This window comes from Uloborus diversus, chromosome 9, assembly GCF_026930045.1.
Source record: "Uloborus diversus isolate 005 chromosome 9, Udiv.v.3.1, whole genome shotgun sequence".
NCBI classification, from domain to species: domain Eukaryota; kingdom Metazoa; phylum Arthropoda; class Arachnida; order Araneae; family Uloboridae; genus Uloborus; species Uloborus diversus.
In genome coordinates, this window is record NC_072739.1 from 114,892,718 (window position 1) to 114,911,606 (window position 18,889).

The 18,889-nt window shown below is 34.3% G+C and overlaps 1 protein-coding gene across 3 annotated transcripts in view; it reads left to right on the plus strand.

The window, feature by feature from the left end:
- The first annotated feature begins 730 nt into the window (after positions 1-730).
- LOC129229621 (uncharacterized) overlaps positions 731-18,889 on the plus strand; it is a 68,470-nt gene continuing 50,311 nt past the window's right edge. For 2 of the 3 annotated variants that reach the window (XM_054863967.1, XM_054863969.1), the window contains exons 1-7: positions 731-943; positions 2,793-2,872; positions 5,368-5,442; positions 6,154-6,202; positions 6,312-6,368; positions 10,555-10,574; positions 13,500-13,580. In XM_054863967.1, the coding sequence (XP_054719942.1) occupies positions 895-943; positions 2,793-2,872; positions 5,368-5,442; positions 6,154-6,202; positions 6,312-6,368; positions 10,555-10,574; positions 13,500-13,580 (411 nt within the window). In that variant the 5' untranslated portion in view covers positions 731-894. The remainder of the gene's footprint in view (positions 944-2,792; positions 2,873-5,367; positions 5,443-6,153; positions 6,203-6,311; positions 6,369-10,554; positions 10,575-13,499; positions 13,581-18,889) is intronic. The other variant, XM_054863970.1, reaches the window with a different exon arrangement.

An 18,889-nucleotide genomic window follows, 5' to 3' on the forward strand; every position in this document is an offset into this window, starting at 1 on the left:
TGTCTTTCTTAAGATAAAAGATTTAACCATCCAATGTTTAAATTAATTAATTAATTAACAAAAACGTTTTTGATTCGATCCATCGCATAGACTAATAATAAGAGTAGACCGAGCTATGGCAACCCTTTTGATGCTCATAAACCAGACCATGTGACTGGTGGATATCCTAGCAACAGCGCGCGTTGATCGTAGCAGACGATCAACGTCCGTGAGAAATAAAATAAATAGAATTGATGGAACACGGAAGAATGATCTTTTATGGAGTCTGATTTGTTATTCTAAATTGTAAATATTTTGTTAATATAGTGAGTTTTTCGTTTAGATCGTATTGTGCATTTTCTTTAGTCAATTTCAATAACTCTATAAGCAATTAAAGATGCAAGCGCCCAAATAGAATCGGCAAACGGTAAGATTTTTACCTAAAATTTTAATTTAAGATACCGATTAGTACATTTTTGCGTTAACGCAAAACGTTTACGCCATTACGTTCACACCAACGCTAACGTAGCAGTTCCAAATGAAGATTTTTATATATTAAGATTAACAATACTGAATCAAAATACGCGCAGAATAAATGTTGAAAGGACTGTCGCCTAACCGTAACCCTGGTTTGCCACAGGTTATTCTGTTCGAACATACTCCGTATTGCTTTAATTTACGTGCAGTCGTAACTTTGACGGTAATAAATGAGTTGTGTTTTGTTTGGCAGTTTGGCATTGACTGTGGAGTCTTGGTTTTCCAAACAAGTTTCTTGCTTCTGTTTAAATGCTGATTAGAACTAAAGCAAAATACTGCCATTCATTTTCTTCGACATAAAATGTACAAAACAGAACAATATCGACATTAATGAGATTAATTTCTTTTTGAAAACAAGCGTCCATCTACTTTGCAGCGATGTCTATTTCCACTGAAACTGCTCTGGAGATCCTTGGTGTGCCATCGTGTGAGTAATTGATTGTTGTCATTCTTTTAGTTTCTCACTTTCTGTAGTGTCTGCCTTTTCTTTCAGTTTTGAATGTCTTTAGCTTCATGAAGACTTAACGACGCAATTATCGAAACATGGAATACTTGGCATATTTTCAAAATTTTCTTCAAACTAATCAAAACAAAGTGCTTAACTGCTTGACAAACATTGCCCATACCTAAACTGCTGAAGTTTCAAGCATCATGTTTAATTTTAAGCAAAAACAAGCCATCGAAGAAGATTAAATGGTACATTTATATAAAAAAACCCTCCAAATAATTAAATTTTATCCTTAAAATATGAAATAAACCGTTATTATTGACATAATAAGGTCCATTATAATGTAAAACTGATGTATGAGGAGTAAAAGTTGCAACTAAAATTTCTTTTGACTTCAGTAGAGGTTTGGATTTTTAGTGACAGAAACTGGTTTTTGCCCCATTGGCAGAAACTAGTTATAACCGGTAAAAACTGAAAAGCGTCGTTCATAATTCAACTCCATTTCATCATTGTAAAAAGTGAAATCCATTGCTATTGCCCTTGACTTAGCTCAGCAGAGAGACATGTTCAATTGCTAATGCTCGTAATATTTGTATTAATCTAACAAAGGATGAGGATCTTATGGCTGAAAATATTTTCCGTCTTGAACACATCACCAGACTTGCCAAACTGACCCAAACTTGCGTCACAGCTATGTAAAACAAATTGACCCTATTTCCTGATTTTTTTCCCCTTTCAAGTTTTTATGAATACTTCACTATCCCAGTTGCTACAGTGGACCAACTGAAAAAAAATCCAACAGACCTAAGTTTACAAATCTTGCTTGTTCCTTGATGGCATTGCCTGCTGTTGCTCTTCTTTTGTGGGAATAATTTAAATTTTTGCACTTATGCCCATTAAATTGAGCAGGGGTGCCCACCTAAGAGAAAGGGCACTGCACACGTCCCCTAAATATCCCCCCTCCCCCAAATGCAAGAGCCCCCTAAAAAAGTGAAAAATACCCCTAAAAAATTTCAATGCCACAGTCTGTGCCATGCCCCCCGCCCTCCCCCCCAAATATTTTTGTGAATTTTCTTTATTTTTGTTAAAAAGAAATTATTGTGAATTGCCAGGTTGTATTAGGCTTGGCAAAATGATGCATTTGCAACCTTTTAATTACACAATATGAAGTATATAAGAGGAGAATGTTGAGTTAATGTCCAAGCAATAGAATCACAAAAAACTTTTTTATGTGGTCGCCACTTTTTCAAACTGGGTCACTATGTGGCGAACATAGCTAGATAATATAGATGCAATCGTGCACTCCGTGCATGCTGTGCTGATACATTTGCTGTAGATATGTGCATTACCTGAAAATTGTTAATAATATCCATATTAAACACTTATTATCTTCAAAATTTGAAGATAAATAAATCAAAAATATTTATTATTGCTTTCACGAATGCATGATTGAAAGCAAAAGGCATTTTCTTACTAAAAATTTTACCTACCCATTGCATGTTGATTTTTATTCTTGCAGATAGTTTTGAGCTATGTGGCGCAGATACTTTATATTTTTATCTCACTATGGTGGCGAGGGGGAACCATGAATCTTGACTTTTATTTTATGATGCGAATTTTTGTGAATGAGCCGCATTTAAGATGTGGAATTTCGTGATGGGACCGCTGTTACCATGTGCAATTTAGTGAAAGGGCTGCTTTAACCATGTGGAGTTTTGGGAAGTGGCCGCTTTTATCATGCAGAATTTTGTGAAGGGCGGACCCAATTTGGGTTTGGATCAACCCCTGGAAAAGTAAGTATTAAATGTCTGATTTTTTTTCTTTTCAGATGCAACAATACATGATGTAACCTTGCGGTATCTCTCTCTTGTAGTACGATCCATTCCAGGATCACGCAGTAGCATTGAAGTAAGTTGTTACAAGATTCATAAGCTGCATGGAGATTTGTGCAAATATTTTTAGCATATGATTAAACTTATATGATGTTACCCTACGCCTAGTGTCATTTATAGGCTGATTGTGTGATTTTTATTCAAGTAATACATTTTTTTTTTGTCCATGTACATATGAACATTGGAGATTAAAGAATAAAAAAAGGAAAAATCATTTTTAAAGGTTCAATCAGTTAACATTTTGGTGCTTTATGATTTTGTAGCTCTTTAACCAAGTCAACATTATTGGTATTAGTTTTTGAAGATGCTAGCAGAATTAAGTGTTTTAGATTTTTCTGTTAATCTTGAATGCTAATTTGATTAAATTATTGAAAGGTTGGCATCGATGGGCTACACAACAGATTTTATTTTTTTGGAAAGTTATTCCAACTCGAATATCGTGTTGACTATTGGAATAATTGCTCAGTATATTTCTCTTCAAATAAAAATATTTACTTTTGAAAAAATAATGAAAATTGAGAAGAAATATTTAAGCACAGGTATGGTCTATAAATGCCAATGGGTTGCTATGGATGGACCATGGATGAACATTTTTTATGAAATATTTTCTTTTTTGAATTGGAATCTGGAGGAATTAAAAATATTGTCGCCTACAATTTAAAAAAAAATAATAATAATTTAAAATTTGAAAATTCATACACTTGGCAGTAAATGATGAAATACTTAATTACGGTTCAACCAATGTGTGAGAAGTAAGCTCTGGAACTTCAATTTGTTTATTTTTTAACTTGTGATTCCCTGTCTAAACTCGAAACGAGTGGTTTCTTCTCTGAACAATCATGATGTATTTTTTCATATACTAGTGTTATATGTACATTATTGCACTTCACTCTTTAAAAAAATAATTTTCCACAGCTGGGAAAAAATGTCTCTGATGTCTTTTGTAGCATGATATATTTTTTGCAGTTTGTTCTCAGATCCAATGGAGTATGAAGTGAAAAAGGGGGTGCTACTGATGAGTGCAAGCACTGTGACCACTAATCTATTGTACTATGTCCTGTAGGACCACTAGTAGAACTCAATAGCAGAAATAAATTTCAGCAGTTGCCTAACCGAGTTGTTAAGATCCAAGGATCCACATAGGGTAAACTATTCCTAAATGTTCACACCTTTGTGCAGAATAATAGTCACATTCACACAGTACATGAATCGAGCTTTCTTCTGCCATATGGCATCATCTACCCCCTGGATTGTCAGTTGCACCCATCAGATTAAAATGTCTAGTTAGTATCTAAACAGACTTTTTAATCTCTTTCTTGCTCAAACCAAGCAGCTCCCTGGACCTAAACCAGGGAGGCCGCTGGTTGAGAACTATGGCCTGTCTCTGAGAGTTAGACTGAAGCCACCTACCATATGATTCACTCAAGTAAGTTCTTTGCAGTAATTCTGACTGCATTCTAGGACAGTCTCAGGTCCCACAAATGGTATAATGGAACTCTGCTTAGGTAATTGATCAGCCAATTCATTGCTTACAATGTCACAGTGACCTGGAACCCAGTGCAGGGAAACCTTATTACTGCTGGTTAGTCTTACGAATGCATTGTGGCACTCCCATACTGTCTTAGTTGAGAAGCAGTACCAATCGAGAACCTTTAACACAGCTTGGCAGAAGATTCTTATAACCTTACCGGTTATGGCCTGGCTCTTGGCAGTTATTTGCATGTATCTAATGACTAAGTTTTAGGATAAAGGGGACAGCAAACATTATTAAAATAAGTAATTTTTAAGTTGCATAACAAATCTTGCATATTGCAACATGGGAATATGTTATAAATATTCAGTTATGGTTATGTTTTAAGGAATATGATTCTAGTAGTTATCACATAAGTTGGCTGCTTTTGACTAATTTCCTGTGATTATTGTGATCTAGCTTTTTCAAGTGGCTATCTTGCATTAAGCTGCTGTTAAAAGGATATTCTCTGTTACAGTTTGTCGAAACATTTTCTAACAATGAAAAAAATGAATAAATCTTTGAAATTGACTGAAATAATTATTGCTTAAATTGGTCTCCCTAAGTATTTTTTTTTTTTAAATGTGAAATCCATGTGCAATTTTAATTTCTAATAGTAATAAATTGTTCAGAAAGGAAGATTCCGATATTGTTATAATATTTCATTTGTCTCTGAAGTGAATATTTTCAATATGCAGTAAAGTCTGAAAAAAAACCCACTTCATTAAGACGGTGGTTTTTTTCAAGTGGGCCAACCCGAAAATACCTGGGTGGGGTTTTTCGGGCTGGGGTTTATTTGTCGAATCCTGAACCCGGCCTACCCCTGGTATAGAAATATTTAACTAACAGATCAATTAAAATACCTCTGGCATTGTTGGTTTTACATCGACATTCATAATACATTTCTGATATGTGCACAAAATACATGTTTTTATGCTTAGATTTTTTTACATTAACCTTTCACAAAGTAAAATTAATGTGTTTCTAAAAAAAATTTCTAGGATCTTAGGTACATCACTTTAGCCTTCTTGACATTGGTATTCCCGGAGAAGAAGTTTGATCTTTGTATGTCAGTGGTAAGTTTTAATTTATGCATGTCGTATCTAATTTAATCAAATTTAATTCAGTTGGTTGCACAAAAAGCAACTTTTACTAAGTGCTACAATTGTACCAGCACTCAGGAAAAAGTTTAAATGTGTTATCAATTGTTTTGTAATTAAAACTGCAGTTTTTGGTATGAAGTGTGAGTACAAGTTGAAGTAGTTTGTAGAAAATTATGCATTGGCAATTCCACTGGTAATTGACTGATTTTTAAAACAAAACAATTCATGTTTTTTAATATTCAAAATATACATTATAAAAATAATCTTTTCCCAAGGAATATTGTATTTTTTAGGCCGAGTTCAATGGCATAATTAATCTCAAAACACATTTCAGACAATTAAAAAAAAAAAAAAAGTCAAAAGCATGGTAATTGACTGACATATTTGTTTTTAAAATGTCAGTCAGTTACCATGATTTTTATTTAAAAATGATCCAAGATGTATTTTGGGAACTCAATTGTACTATTGAATTCAACTTAAAAAATACAATAATCCAGGGCAAAATATCATTTGCACAACATATATTTTGTGTTGAATGTTACACAATATGAATTGTTTTGCTTTAAAAATGTCAGTCAGTTACCCATGGAACTGCCGATTTTTGAATGAAGTATCTTCTCTCAATTTATAATTTGTTTTATGGCTAAATATTAATATGCATATTTTTTTTTTCTTCAACTGTAGGGTGAAATTTATGGAATTTTCCAGTCTTTTTTCAATGGAATGAGGTTTGGTGAGTTATAAATCTTAACATTTAGCAATTTATTATTAATGATTTTATTTGTTATTCGTTAATTTCATCATTTGGTTATAGATATTCAATATTCACATTTATTTTACAGATTATGAGGAGTGCCACCATAATGGATCTTGCGATTATGATTCTGAAGTAATAGAGGGTAAGAGCAAAAATATACAATTATATTTAAGAGCAGCTACAATTTTTGACTGTGACTGCATTAAGTGTATGGATTTGTTTATTTATATAGTATTGATGTTTTTTTATGCATAAATTTATACATGTTACAGGGTTCGTATGCTCCGAAAAAACCTGAAATTGTCGGGGAAAATGACATAGTGAAAAATGTCAGGGAAAAGTCAGGGAATTTTTCTAAATTTGCTTCCCAAATTCTTTACTAGGGAATTTCGTTCCATGAGATCAAATCTTTATTCTTATCCATGTTTCTTGAAAAGAAAAAAAAAATGTAAAAATTTTGAGGCAAAATGACGTTGGCAATTTAAAAAAAAAGTGGATACTGGGTAACATAGACCCATTTTTGGTCATACACAAGATGGAAGTAGACACGATCCTTAAATGCCTAAGTTTCCAAAAACAAAGCATAATTGGGTGTTTTCTTTCACTGCAAATTGATGAAAATAACACCAAATGTGCTGCAAATTGTTGTTTTTTCTTTTATTTTATTTTTTTATTTATTTTTATTGATTTTTTTTTTAAATAATTTTTTTGAGAAATGAAAAATATTTTTCTTAACACTTACAATCTTATCTTCATTGCCTTGGACTCAAATGTGCTAAAAAGTTTTCAACCAAATTGTAGTTTCATGAAGGTTTATTATTTTTAAATTGTTTTCATGGTACAAATTCAAAAAAATTATCTCTCATTTTTTGGCGTTGCCGCCATATTTGGTCATTCCCAAGATGGAAGTACACTTAAGACTTTTTAAGTGCCCAAGTTTCCGAAAACGGTATTGGATGTTTATTGCAATGCAAACTATTAAAAACAGGGCAATTTTTTTTTTTTTTGGATAGTTTGTTATTATTTTCTGGAAAAATGCAAAATTTTATCTTCAGAATATTTTTTTATTCTAACTGATTTAGACCCTTATGTGCTAAAAACTGATTATTTTACTCTTAATTGTAATTTTTTAAGGATTATTAATTGTTTATAACCACTTTTATGCTACTAACTCAAAAATCTATTTATTATCTTAAATTTTTCACTTAGTCGCCGTATTTGGTCGCTTGCACGATGAAAGTAGGTGTAAATTTCCAGAAACAGAATTGGATGTGTATCTCAATGTATACTATTGAAAGTAACATAAAATATGCAATAAATTATGAAGTTTTAAAAATTAATTATTTTCTAGAAAAGAAAATTTTTAATTTCTATTCTTTAATATAGAAAGAAAAAAACTGATGATTATTGGCATTGGCCTATAATTCGCGGATGTTAATTTTTGTCATGCATAATATTGTATGCCGATCGATGGAACAAGTTTATCATATTTATACTGAAAAATAGCTTTGCATTTTGCTCAATATGTTTTGTGTTACATACTAATAAGAAAATAAAAAAAAAAGTTGTAAACCAAAAGCGGATGCTAAAAGCTTGCTGCGCGATTACAGCAAAACGCATTACACGTGACATCAAAGAAACGCTAAAATAAGTTGAAAGTACTTTAATTTCAACAAGTAGTAAAGGAATTAAAACGGTTTTGAACAAAATGTTTGGGGAAAAAAAAAAAAACCCTTAAAATTTTGAGGAAGAAAAGAAAGAAAAATAAAAATGAAAGTTTTTTTTTTTTTTCTTTTATCTAAGGGGAAAAGTTTCAGTTCTTCTGCATTGCTACTTTAAACAATTTTAATTATTTTGAAAATATTGCTATTTAAACTTAGTTTTGAATGAAGCAAGTAACCTGAATTTTCTAATAAATAACCTGGAAAACCTGGAAAAGTCAGGGAATTTTTTTTAAACCACAAGTGTATGAACCCTGATGTTAATACAAATTCTCCTTATCATTTGGATCACAAACTGGATTTGTTTGTGTTTCATCTAGTGTTTAAAAAAATATTGAAGTTTTATATAGAGGATGTTGCAAAACTAATGATCCATACTAAAAAAGGGGTGATAGGCCTTGGCAAAACAAATAACTTTCACAATGAAGGTGGGGTCACAAAGCAAAAGGCGGGCCAGTAGAGGGTACTTGGTTCCCAAAAATAGGGAATGCAATAAAGACCAAGAACAATAATATGAAGACAAAGAACCTTTACAAATTCTCTAATGAGGCCCCCCAGGTTCAAAACAAGCTTCACATCACCAATGCATTGAACAACGCACACGTTGGTCATTTCACAAAGGTCTGCAGCTGCAGCGCTTTTTCAGGAAAGGTCCTTTGGTTACGCCATTGGCGTCTCGTACATGACACTGTTTAGCTATCCCCAGAGAAAAAATCTAAGTAGGACAAATCGGAAAATTTGGGAGGCCAAGAGGCTTGCCCCTTATGGTTAATCATCGGTTTGGAAAGGCAGTATCCAGGTAGTTTTGCACATTCCTGGAAAAATCAGCTGGTGCTCCATCGTATTGGAATGATATGATGCCTCGAACATTTGCTGGTACATGTTCATAAATTGGGCAACACCTGTTGGAGGAAGATACAGTACTTGTGCCAATCTAATTAAGCAGCTATAAAGTTGCTAATAAGGGTTCTTTGTCTTCATATTGTTGTTCTTGGTCTTTATTGCATTCCCCAATTCTGCGAACCTAGTACCCTCTCCCGGCCCACCGTTTGCTTTTCGCCCCTACATTGCATTATGAAAGTTGTTTGTTTTGACAAGGTCTACCACCCTTTTTAGTATGGACCATTAGTTTTTCAGTACCCGCACAGCAATGCCCGTGCTAAAAATTTAATGGAAGTCTGTTGAATAAAATAATTTGACGCCCCCTCCCCCTCTGATGTGAAATGATTATTTTTCTTTGTATAAAATGCGTTCACACCTTTTCAAAAAAAAAAAAAAAAAAACTATTAAAGTTTCTTTGGAATTTAAAGGCAAAAAAAAAAAAAGGAAGAAGCTTATTGTTTATTATGTTGGATCACTATTTTATCCAAGGTGGTTCTGGGTTCTGAATATAACTTCATGTAGCTGGCTGCCAGAGACACAGCAGTGACATCAGAAAACCATAAAAACTGATGCCAGCTATGATAATGATGATGTCATGTCTATGATAATGTGCAATTATATGGCTCCAAAGCTGTCGTTGACAGTGCTTGCAACTTCGACAGCCTTATCTGTATAGATAAGGCTGTCGTAGGTTCTGAGTCATAGGTAGGTTGAGTAGGTCCACTGGGTCTTCTGAGCTGATGTTAAAAAGTTTGGCCTGGATTGCTGGGCAACTGAAGATATGTTGACAGTGGGATGTCATCAGGGTAATGAGGACAAAAGTTGGTGTAACTACCATGGGTGCCCATATGCAAAATTGAAAGGAGGGGGGGGGGGGCTCTGATATTTTAATCATGGTTTAGCAGGATATTTTCCCCATGGAAACCGTTTTTAGGACAGATTAGAGTCACTAAAATTTGACATTTTTAATAAATTATTCATTAATGGCTGGAGAAGAAATGTTTTTACATTTTTGCGAAGAAAAAAGTACTAAAAGCAAAGAAGTTCTAACTTCTAATGGAATTCTCTTCGGAATGGAGTTTCTTTTAGCTTGTTGACCGATTAGTCTTCAGCCAGCAACAGCATTGGCGTCAACGAGGGTTAGGGAGTTGGATGGCTGAGGAGAATTACAGGATGCCTTTGCGAGCTCATTGGCCTTCTCGTTACCAAAAATATTTACATGAGCCAGTATCCATTGTAAAATGCAGGATCTTTGGGTTGTAATGATTTTGTTTGTGAGCTCAATGATCTGATGGCTAAGTTGACATTTGCCCTTCTGGATCGCCTGCAATGCTGATTTGCAATCAGAGAAAATGATGATGCCTCTGGAACTCTGGTCCTCCCTAGAAAGATAAATGTCCAGAGTGCTTTTGCCATGTGTTAATGATTATATAAAAACATTCAAGATACCTTTTGTTGGAGCTTTTTCTGAAAATAAAAGAGAAAATCAAAAGGAAATTAGTTATTTGTTGAACAACCTATGTATTAAATCAGTTACTTTCTCATTGAAACTTATCAACTGGTAAAACTGCTTATGGTAGCACTTAAGTAGTTCTCATATAATTTTAATTAACTTTAAACTATATTTTTCTTCAAATAATTTATTCAAAGTTCATGTTTGATTTCATGTATGAAGTTTGCCTTGAACATTAATCTGTTTTTCCTCTTTCCATGTTGTGCTTCAAGATTCTGAAGAAGAAAGAAAGGTGAGTTTTATTGTTTATTAATGGCCCTTTAGATCTGGTTTTGAATATGTTTTATGCTAATACTGGAAGCTTTGTCTGACTGTACAGCCTACCTCCAAAACAAAGGTTATGCCAAGTGAAGAGTGTTCAACAGTCAGGTGTAAATAAAAGAAATAATGTTTGTAAAATTTCTCTTCAGAATGATGGACAGTTCCTAAAAACCCCCATCACATGGTCCATTAAAATTTGGACATTTGTCCCAAAAATTCCAAATTAAGGAAGAAAACTTTGTAAATAAAATTAACATTCTCCTAAACATTTCAATACCCAAATGAATAAGAAGAAATATAGCTAAAAGAGTCATTAGAATAAATGCAGGACTCTCGAAATAGCGTTAACAGATTTTATAAAGCTTCATTAGAGAGAAATAGTACAACAGTCCCGAAAAATCCCCAGTGCAATCCTGACATGAGTCCCCATAACAGTAAGAAATCGTCCCCAAAACTCTCCATAAAAGAAAAACATTCCCTAAAATTCCTGATTAGGATAATGGCAGTGGGGTAGCTTAGTAGCTAGGGTGGGGCGGAGGGGGCAGTCCACCCCGGGTGGCACTTTTTAGGGGGCGGCAAATTCACTTTTGATGCGAAAAAAATCAACGTATTTTTCCAATGAGGATATCTTGCCTTTAATCCATTACTGATGGCAAAAAAAAAAAAAAAATCTTCGAATTGTAAGGTTTTGGTACAGCTATAATAATAAAATTACTCTGATACAAAACATGTGTTTTTCTTGTGGACATCTCAGTACTATTGTTTGTTTTTTCTCTCCCTTAATCTGACGCTACAGACTGGAGGGGGGGGGGGTAGAGTATAGTCAAGGAACCAAGTTTTTTTTAACTGTTAAGGTTAACTATTGCAGATGAACAATTAATTTCATAACATGATGAAGCTACCACTTGATTTTAAGAAAGTTCCTTGGAAACCATCAAAAAAAAAAAAAAAGGTGAAAAAATCTGGAAAAAAAGTGACAAAAAAAGTAGTAGAAGAGAGGTCTCAAAAGGTGGGTGATTTCTTGCTTATTTTTAGGATAGCATTAACAATTGCTTTCATTGGTCATTGATTACAAAATTTTCAATGAGACAGAATGAATTTTAGGTTCATTTTATAAAAGCACTTATTCACAACTCAAATAATAATTGCTTGTATTACTGTTATCTATCAACAAAGTTCTTTAAACTATGTGTTTCACGCTTAGTCATTTATTTTAATGTAAGGTATTTAATTAGTAAAATGATGTCAAGCCCTTCGAGCAAGAATTAGTAAATGGAGGAAGCAAGTCTGATCATTGGCTTAGCAAAGGCTGACCCACAGACCCCAAGTCACGTGATTTGACAACTGTGAATGGTTGACACGTTTTGCGTGAAACAAGCGAAAGAAACCTCATTTCTCCCAATGTTTTGCTTTAAAATCTATCACGTGCCTTGGGGTCTTCAATTCACGAACGAAAGTCTTCACTCTCCCCATTTTCTCTTCTCAATGGTCAAGCCCTGACCCTTCCTGCAACGTGATTAAGGATAGTCTAAAATGTGTGTTTTGGACATCAATTTCGAACTTTAAAATCCCCATCTCATCCAATGTGACCAAAAATAGCTTAAAGTTGTGTTTTTGAAGCTTCAATTTCAGAAAAATTGTAAGGTAGGAACCCCAAATGTGCACGAAATCACCTAGCATCATCATAGTTGGCTCCAAGTTTTGTTTTCAAAAATTTCTGAGGGAAGCCCATAAAACCTTTTTTTCTCAGTGATGAAGAGCTAAAAATGAGCAGCAGTTTCAAAAAAAGATTTCGGGTGGGAAACCCCCTTCCGAACTATCTCTCATAACGTAGTCCAACAAACAAAGCTTAAAGTAGCGTTTGTAGGATGTCATTTTCAAAAAAGTTTGAAGGAGAGATGGGAGAGCCATCTGATTCCCAACAATTTTGGAAACATTTGTCCCCCCCCCTACTTATGCCACCAAAGATAGCCCACAATTGCGCTTTTTGAAACATCGGCATCGAAAAAATTTCCAAAGAACTCCCGAGCGTTCTCTGTTTTCATTAACGTCATCAAAGATAGCGTAAAATTGATTTCAACTTTGGAAATATTTTGGAAGGAAAATAAATCTTTGTTGGAGTTAGGGAAAGTCCGTACATCACTAGATACAGCCTGCATTTACATGTTTTTCAGTTTAGTTGAAAAACTTTCCAGATAGCACCCCCCGAGTCTTCTCCAATATGTCTTTCGATTAGCGTTACTAAAAATTGCCTAAAATTTCCGAATTGACTTAACTTTTGAAATTTTTCGGTTGGGCTCTGAATTTCTTTCTTTTTTTTTTGTTTCTTTCTGCAAGAAAAATATGAAAGAAAGAAAAAAAATTTCTTTTCTTCTTTATTAAAATCTTATTATTGTTTTAAATGCTTTTGGCTCTTTAATGTATTAGCTATTTCCCATAAAAAGGGCAGCAAATTGAGGAACCGCCCCGGGCGGCAGAAAGTGTAGCTACGCCACTGGATAAGGGCAGCAGTTTATTAAAAAAGTCCTCATTAGAATAACGACATCATCCCTCAAAATCCACATTAGCAACCTTGGATTTATTTCCACATTACTATATTAAACCGGGATTATCAGCAGAGATGCTTGAAATGCAAATTCCCCGCAACTTAACTTCTCATAGAGTAATTATACCAGTACCCTACCCATTTTAGTTATTTATCAAATTCAGAACCATTAGACTTGGTATTGCATGTGTGATGATGAAGTACACTGATACATATATGTACATTTCAATGATACTGAGGTAATATAACGCAGTAAATATATCGCTATATGTCACTGCACACATTAAAGAATAAAATGTGTCCTGATTTTTTGTTTTTAATACGAATTCTGCATCTGTAATTTATTTTCAGGCTGATGATACAGCAATTGAACTAATTTTGCAAGAAGAAAAAGAGAAGCAGAAAGCTGAACGAAAGAAGGCAAAGAAAAAGGTAAGTTGCAAGAGAGCACCTTTTTTGAATGCACAATTGGTTTCTAAATGAAACTAAGAGACCTTATAGCTCAGATATTTCCTAACTAGTGAAGTATATCTAAGTGTGTAGGCTAGTACAAAGGGAGTGGCAAAGAATCAGAAATGACTCCTTCTTAAGTTCAACCTGTGAAGTGCTTTCGAAGAAATTAGTTATGTTTAATGAAGAAGTGTATGTGGGGAGGAGTAACTATCTGTTTTAGCAAAGTTTTTATGTGCATCAGCTTTTTACAGAACTGCTGTTGTGCATGACAAACTTTGCAGACTTAAAGCTTGATCACAGAGAGATGACACATGATCTTGAAGCAGAAACATCATTGGTTTCCTTTGTAATAGTTTGTGTTTATTTTATAATAGATAGGATCAGCAAGAATGTCCCTCTTGCAACTCTGCACTTTCTTGCTGTTTCTACCTATTAGAAATGATACAAATGATGTTTCGCTTCAAGGTCGTTTGCTATCTCTCCATGGTTAAACTTTAACTCCTATAAGGTGTATTCCCACTCCTAGTATATTAATATGTATGCATTACAGTGATGCTAATATGTCTGACTAACATCTCAATATATCCTTTCTGTAATAATTTGTGCTGAGGAACTTGATGAATGAAGTTTACGAGGTAGGGCCAAAAAGTTCCCGGAATTGGTTAATACAATTTAATTGAAAATATATATTACATTCTTACATTATTTTCCTTCAAAATACTCTCCTCCTGCATCCACACACTTATTCCAGCGTTCGTACAATTGTTGGAAACACTCCTGAAAGCCGGTTTTTGAAAGTTCTTTCAGCTGCTTCGTCGCATTTTCAATCACCTCCGATGAATTAGCAAAACGACATCCCTTCAATGCTAATTTCAGCCGTGGAAACAGGTAAAAATCTGGTGGTGCAAGATCGGGAGAATATGGTGGGTGTTCCAGAGTGGTAACTTTGTTCTTAGCTAAGTACTGTTTCACCAATAGAGAGCGATGTGAAGGGGCATTGTCATGCAACAAAAACCAATCATTTTCTGCCCATTTTTCAGGTCTTTTTCGTCGAATTGAATCTCGTAACCGTTTTAAGATCTCTCTGTACATTTCTTTATTTACTATTCTCCCTTCAGGAATAAATTCATAATGAATCAATCCACGGTAATAAAAAAATACCTCCAACATTACTTTACCCCGGCTTCTGTCCAAGCGAAATTTTTGTTTTCTGGGGGAACTTTTTGACTTCCATTCAGCAGACTGCCGTTTCGTCTGAGGGTCGTAAAGAAAGCACCAAGTCTCATCACCTGTTATAATTTTGTGTAGTAAGCTGTCGTCTGCATCAGCCATTTCAATCAAGTCCCTGGACATGGTCACTCTCATTTCCTTTTGCTCAGGGGATAACATTTTCGGAACCATGTGTAAGCAAACACGATGCATGTTCAAGTCATTATGAAGAATGCTGTGAAAACTCATATGTGAAATACCAAGTTCGGAGGCAATAGTATCGATGTTTGTTCGCCTGTCCGCACGCACAAGTTTTCGAACGCGCTCAACATTGTTATCTGTAGTGGAAGTGGAAGGCCGCCCAGTCCGAAAATTATCTTCAATTGTTGTGCGACCGCCAAGGAAACGCTTCTGCCACTCGTAAACTGCCGATTTCGATTTCTTCATCGCAGAGTTTCCGTATGCTTTTCTCAGAATCTCAAGAGTCTCTGAGGGTGATTTCTCCAGCAACACACAGAATTTAATATTGCCACGTTGCTCTAATGACGACATTACTCAATTCGACGAAAGAGAAATCAGAGACTACAATATTAATACACTGCACGCACGAGACTAACAACATCTGCCTGTTGAACCTCATATGACCTTCACTAGCAGTGATGCCAACCTCCCAAACACAAATTTCCCTTCCAGCAAACAAATACTTGACTGTAAGTGACTATTCCGGGAACTTTTTGACCCTACTACGTATAATAAATATTTAATTTGCTAGAAAATAAAAAATGTGCTACCATATTTACCATAGTATTACTTCACAATGTTTAGAGAAAAGTCAGCTGATAATAAGCAGCATCATATCTTCGCCTCAGAGCAACAGTTGGATATATCAGTGTTATTCCTGGTGTTAGATATCTTACTCAGTGCCGGATCTACAAATTTTCCGAGGTGAGGCAAAACTTAAAAATGCCCCCCCCCCCCCAATGCACACATCCATCTTGCTTTAAAATTTTCTATCAATTTGCATTTTTGTATTTTTAGCAAACTGTAAAGTTTGATGCAGTTTGATTAAAAATTAATTTTTACTGAAAATGTCTTAATGAACAATTTTTTTTTTGTTAAAACAGAGGTATACCGTAACACAAATTGCAATTAATACCCCCCTCCCTCTCCTCTTTTCTCCAAAAACAAGATCAGTGTTCAGATACTAATGCTTTGCTTTTAATCTTTCAGTTTCAGACACTGCTGCTTTTTCACTGTAAGGGAACAGGCCACCCTCAGCCAAAACATGTATTGAATAAGGAATACAAGTACATAGTTGCTGAAAGGGAAATGCCAGTATTTGAAGGGGTGCCTACAAGAGGATCCATGGCACAGCCTGCAATTTTCAGGAGATAATTATACAGGGTCTTTATTTTATTTTGGGGATTGCGCAGGGCCTTCGCTGGGTCAAAAAACCTAGAGGCGGGTACGTATTTGGCAGCCCCTTAATTGTTTTAAAAGCAGTTTCAATATGCAGGGAGAGAAGATTTAGCTTCTGGTTTAGCAGGGAGTCATATAACTCAATTGTAGCCAAGCACAACTGCTACTGCGCATTATATTCAATTATGTTCAAGAAAGAGCAGCCATAGGCGGATTTAGGACCGAGTTCCTGGGGGGGGGGGGGGCAGGATTTTTTTTTTTTTTTTTAAGCAACATTTTTATTCTCCCACTCCCATGTTTTTGTCTGTTTCCTGTGATGCATAAATCCATGCTTTACTTTTTTGTGTGTCGTTTTCATTAATGTGTGTTTTCATGCTGTCCTTTTTGAATTGACCTTAAGAGAGGGAGCTGGTATCGAGAGTGACGCAGGGCTCCCTTTTAAGTGGGAAATAGAATATCTCCAATTTTAGGGGGCCGGGGGTTTCTTCCCCGAAGGAAATTTTGTAAAATGGATATAAAATTCTGCATTTTGAAGCCTTATAAAGGATAATTGGATAGACATAGAAATTAATAACTAGATTATACAGTTGTACTGTATTGTTCAAACTTTGTAAGAAACAGCCATTTTAAGTTTGAAAGAAAAAGTAAACTATAGATTTCTCATTACAACCTTTTTTTAATTATAAGTAGTGCAGAAAACGAAAAGGAATAGAGGTAGTGTATCATTTTTTTTCCTGGCTGAACAGATTAACAATATGGTGTAGAAGTAATTGGAGCCCACTTTGCTTAGGATTTTCAAATACTTATCTAATTATTTTCAAGGACTCTAGAATAAATAAAATTATTCAACGCACTTCATTTGTACTTTCTAGTCTGATGTTTTAGTACTTGATTGTAAATTTTTACAGTCCTGTTCTAACTTTGTAAGAAATAGCTATTTTAAATTTAAAAGAAACCATAGATTTCTCATGACAACAACTTTTCTTCAGTTGAAAGTAGGGCAGAAAACGAAGAGAAATAGAAGTAGTGTGTATTTTTTTCCGTGCTAAACAGATAGACAATATGCAGAAGAAGTAAGATAAAAGCGATCAATACAAAAAAAAAATTCCAAAATACTGCATTCGGGATTGAATAAATAGCAAAATATGAAACATGTGAGTCACAAAAATTTATTTCAAATATTATGTTACAAACGTGAGAATCATGATTTTTACATTTTTAATATAGGATGTGGCAAGGAGCTGAATTTGACATATTTTGGCATTCCTCTCCTTCTACCATTTGTTAGAAAATTTAAAATTTAAGATTTGCAGCCACACGTTTTCAAATATTCAAGGTTTTCAAGCACTTAAAAATGAAATTAGATTTTTCAAGCAATTTCCATTTTTTAAGGAACGAATCATGATTTTTTTTTTTTTTTGGAGTTAGGGACCCACTTCAAAGAAAGGGCCCTAAGGAATAGTTTGTTTATCTTATAGGCAAATTCGGCCCTGTTTGTAATTCACTCTTACCAGCAGATTTTTCCTTGATTTTTTGTAATTTTCACGAAAATTCGTCAGTTTTTTACGGTTAAAAGATTTTAACGATTTTACAAATATTTGTTAGGTTTTTATAGACTTTTATAAAATTTCAGCAAATTTTTCCAAAACTTTTGATGACTCAATTCGCAAACAAAATAAAAATGGTTTAACTAACATGGGCGGAATCTCGCCAAGGATACTTAGCTCGCACAATACTAAAACTATAACCCTAAACAAATTTGGCGAAACCTTTCAGCTGAGAATAAAAGCAACAAAATAAATTCTTTCTCGGTTAAACATTTTTCATTTCGTTCTACGATAATATATTCAAGAAAAATTTTTGCATACTGTCTATTCCAACTAAATGCTGCTGTAAAATATGGTTTGTTAAATTAATTTAAGATTAAAAAAAACCCCATATTCTTACAAATTCACACAAAACAAAATTTTTTACCTGGTACAACGTTATCCAAGTCTGCTAATCCAGAGTTTTCTGTGTTAACGCGCTTTCACCATTTCTCAATCAAATCACTTTTTAGAGGGAAATAATGAAAACTAACATTATTTTGAGGAGCTGAACACTTTCTGTTGCTGAAAGCAATCCAAGACACATCGAATGCGTTAATAAATACTCAGAACAAACTGCCTATGTTTAAGTCAACAGACATACATGGAATGCAATGTTTTAGTTTTTTCTGCAGTTTTGTAAATCACCGCAAGGTAGCGTATTCGAGCGCTGGAGTTGCGAATAGTATTTATTTTCTCTAGAGAGAGAGAGAAGGAAAAAAAACTACTACTAAGAACATAAATATTATGCACAAATACTTTAAATGTGGACACAAATCATAACAAGTAGATCGTTCTGTTAGCGCGAATGAAGGGGAGGGAGATTTTTGCCCTTTGCTTTAAGTTCTAATTTGTTAAAATAATAGTCAATTATTATAAGTATTGCAGCTTAATGTATAGCTCGTTTAGCCTAAATTTTCATTCATATACTTGCCCAAATGGTTTTCAGTCCAAAATAGTGAATTTAGACACATTTTCAGCACCCCAGTGACAGCTGTACTATTTGTATTTATTGTTCGTTTTCCCCCCCCTTTTCTTTCCTCCCATCAGAAAACGACATTCGCTTTTCTCTTC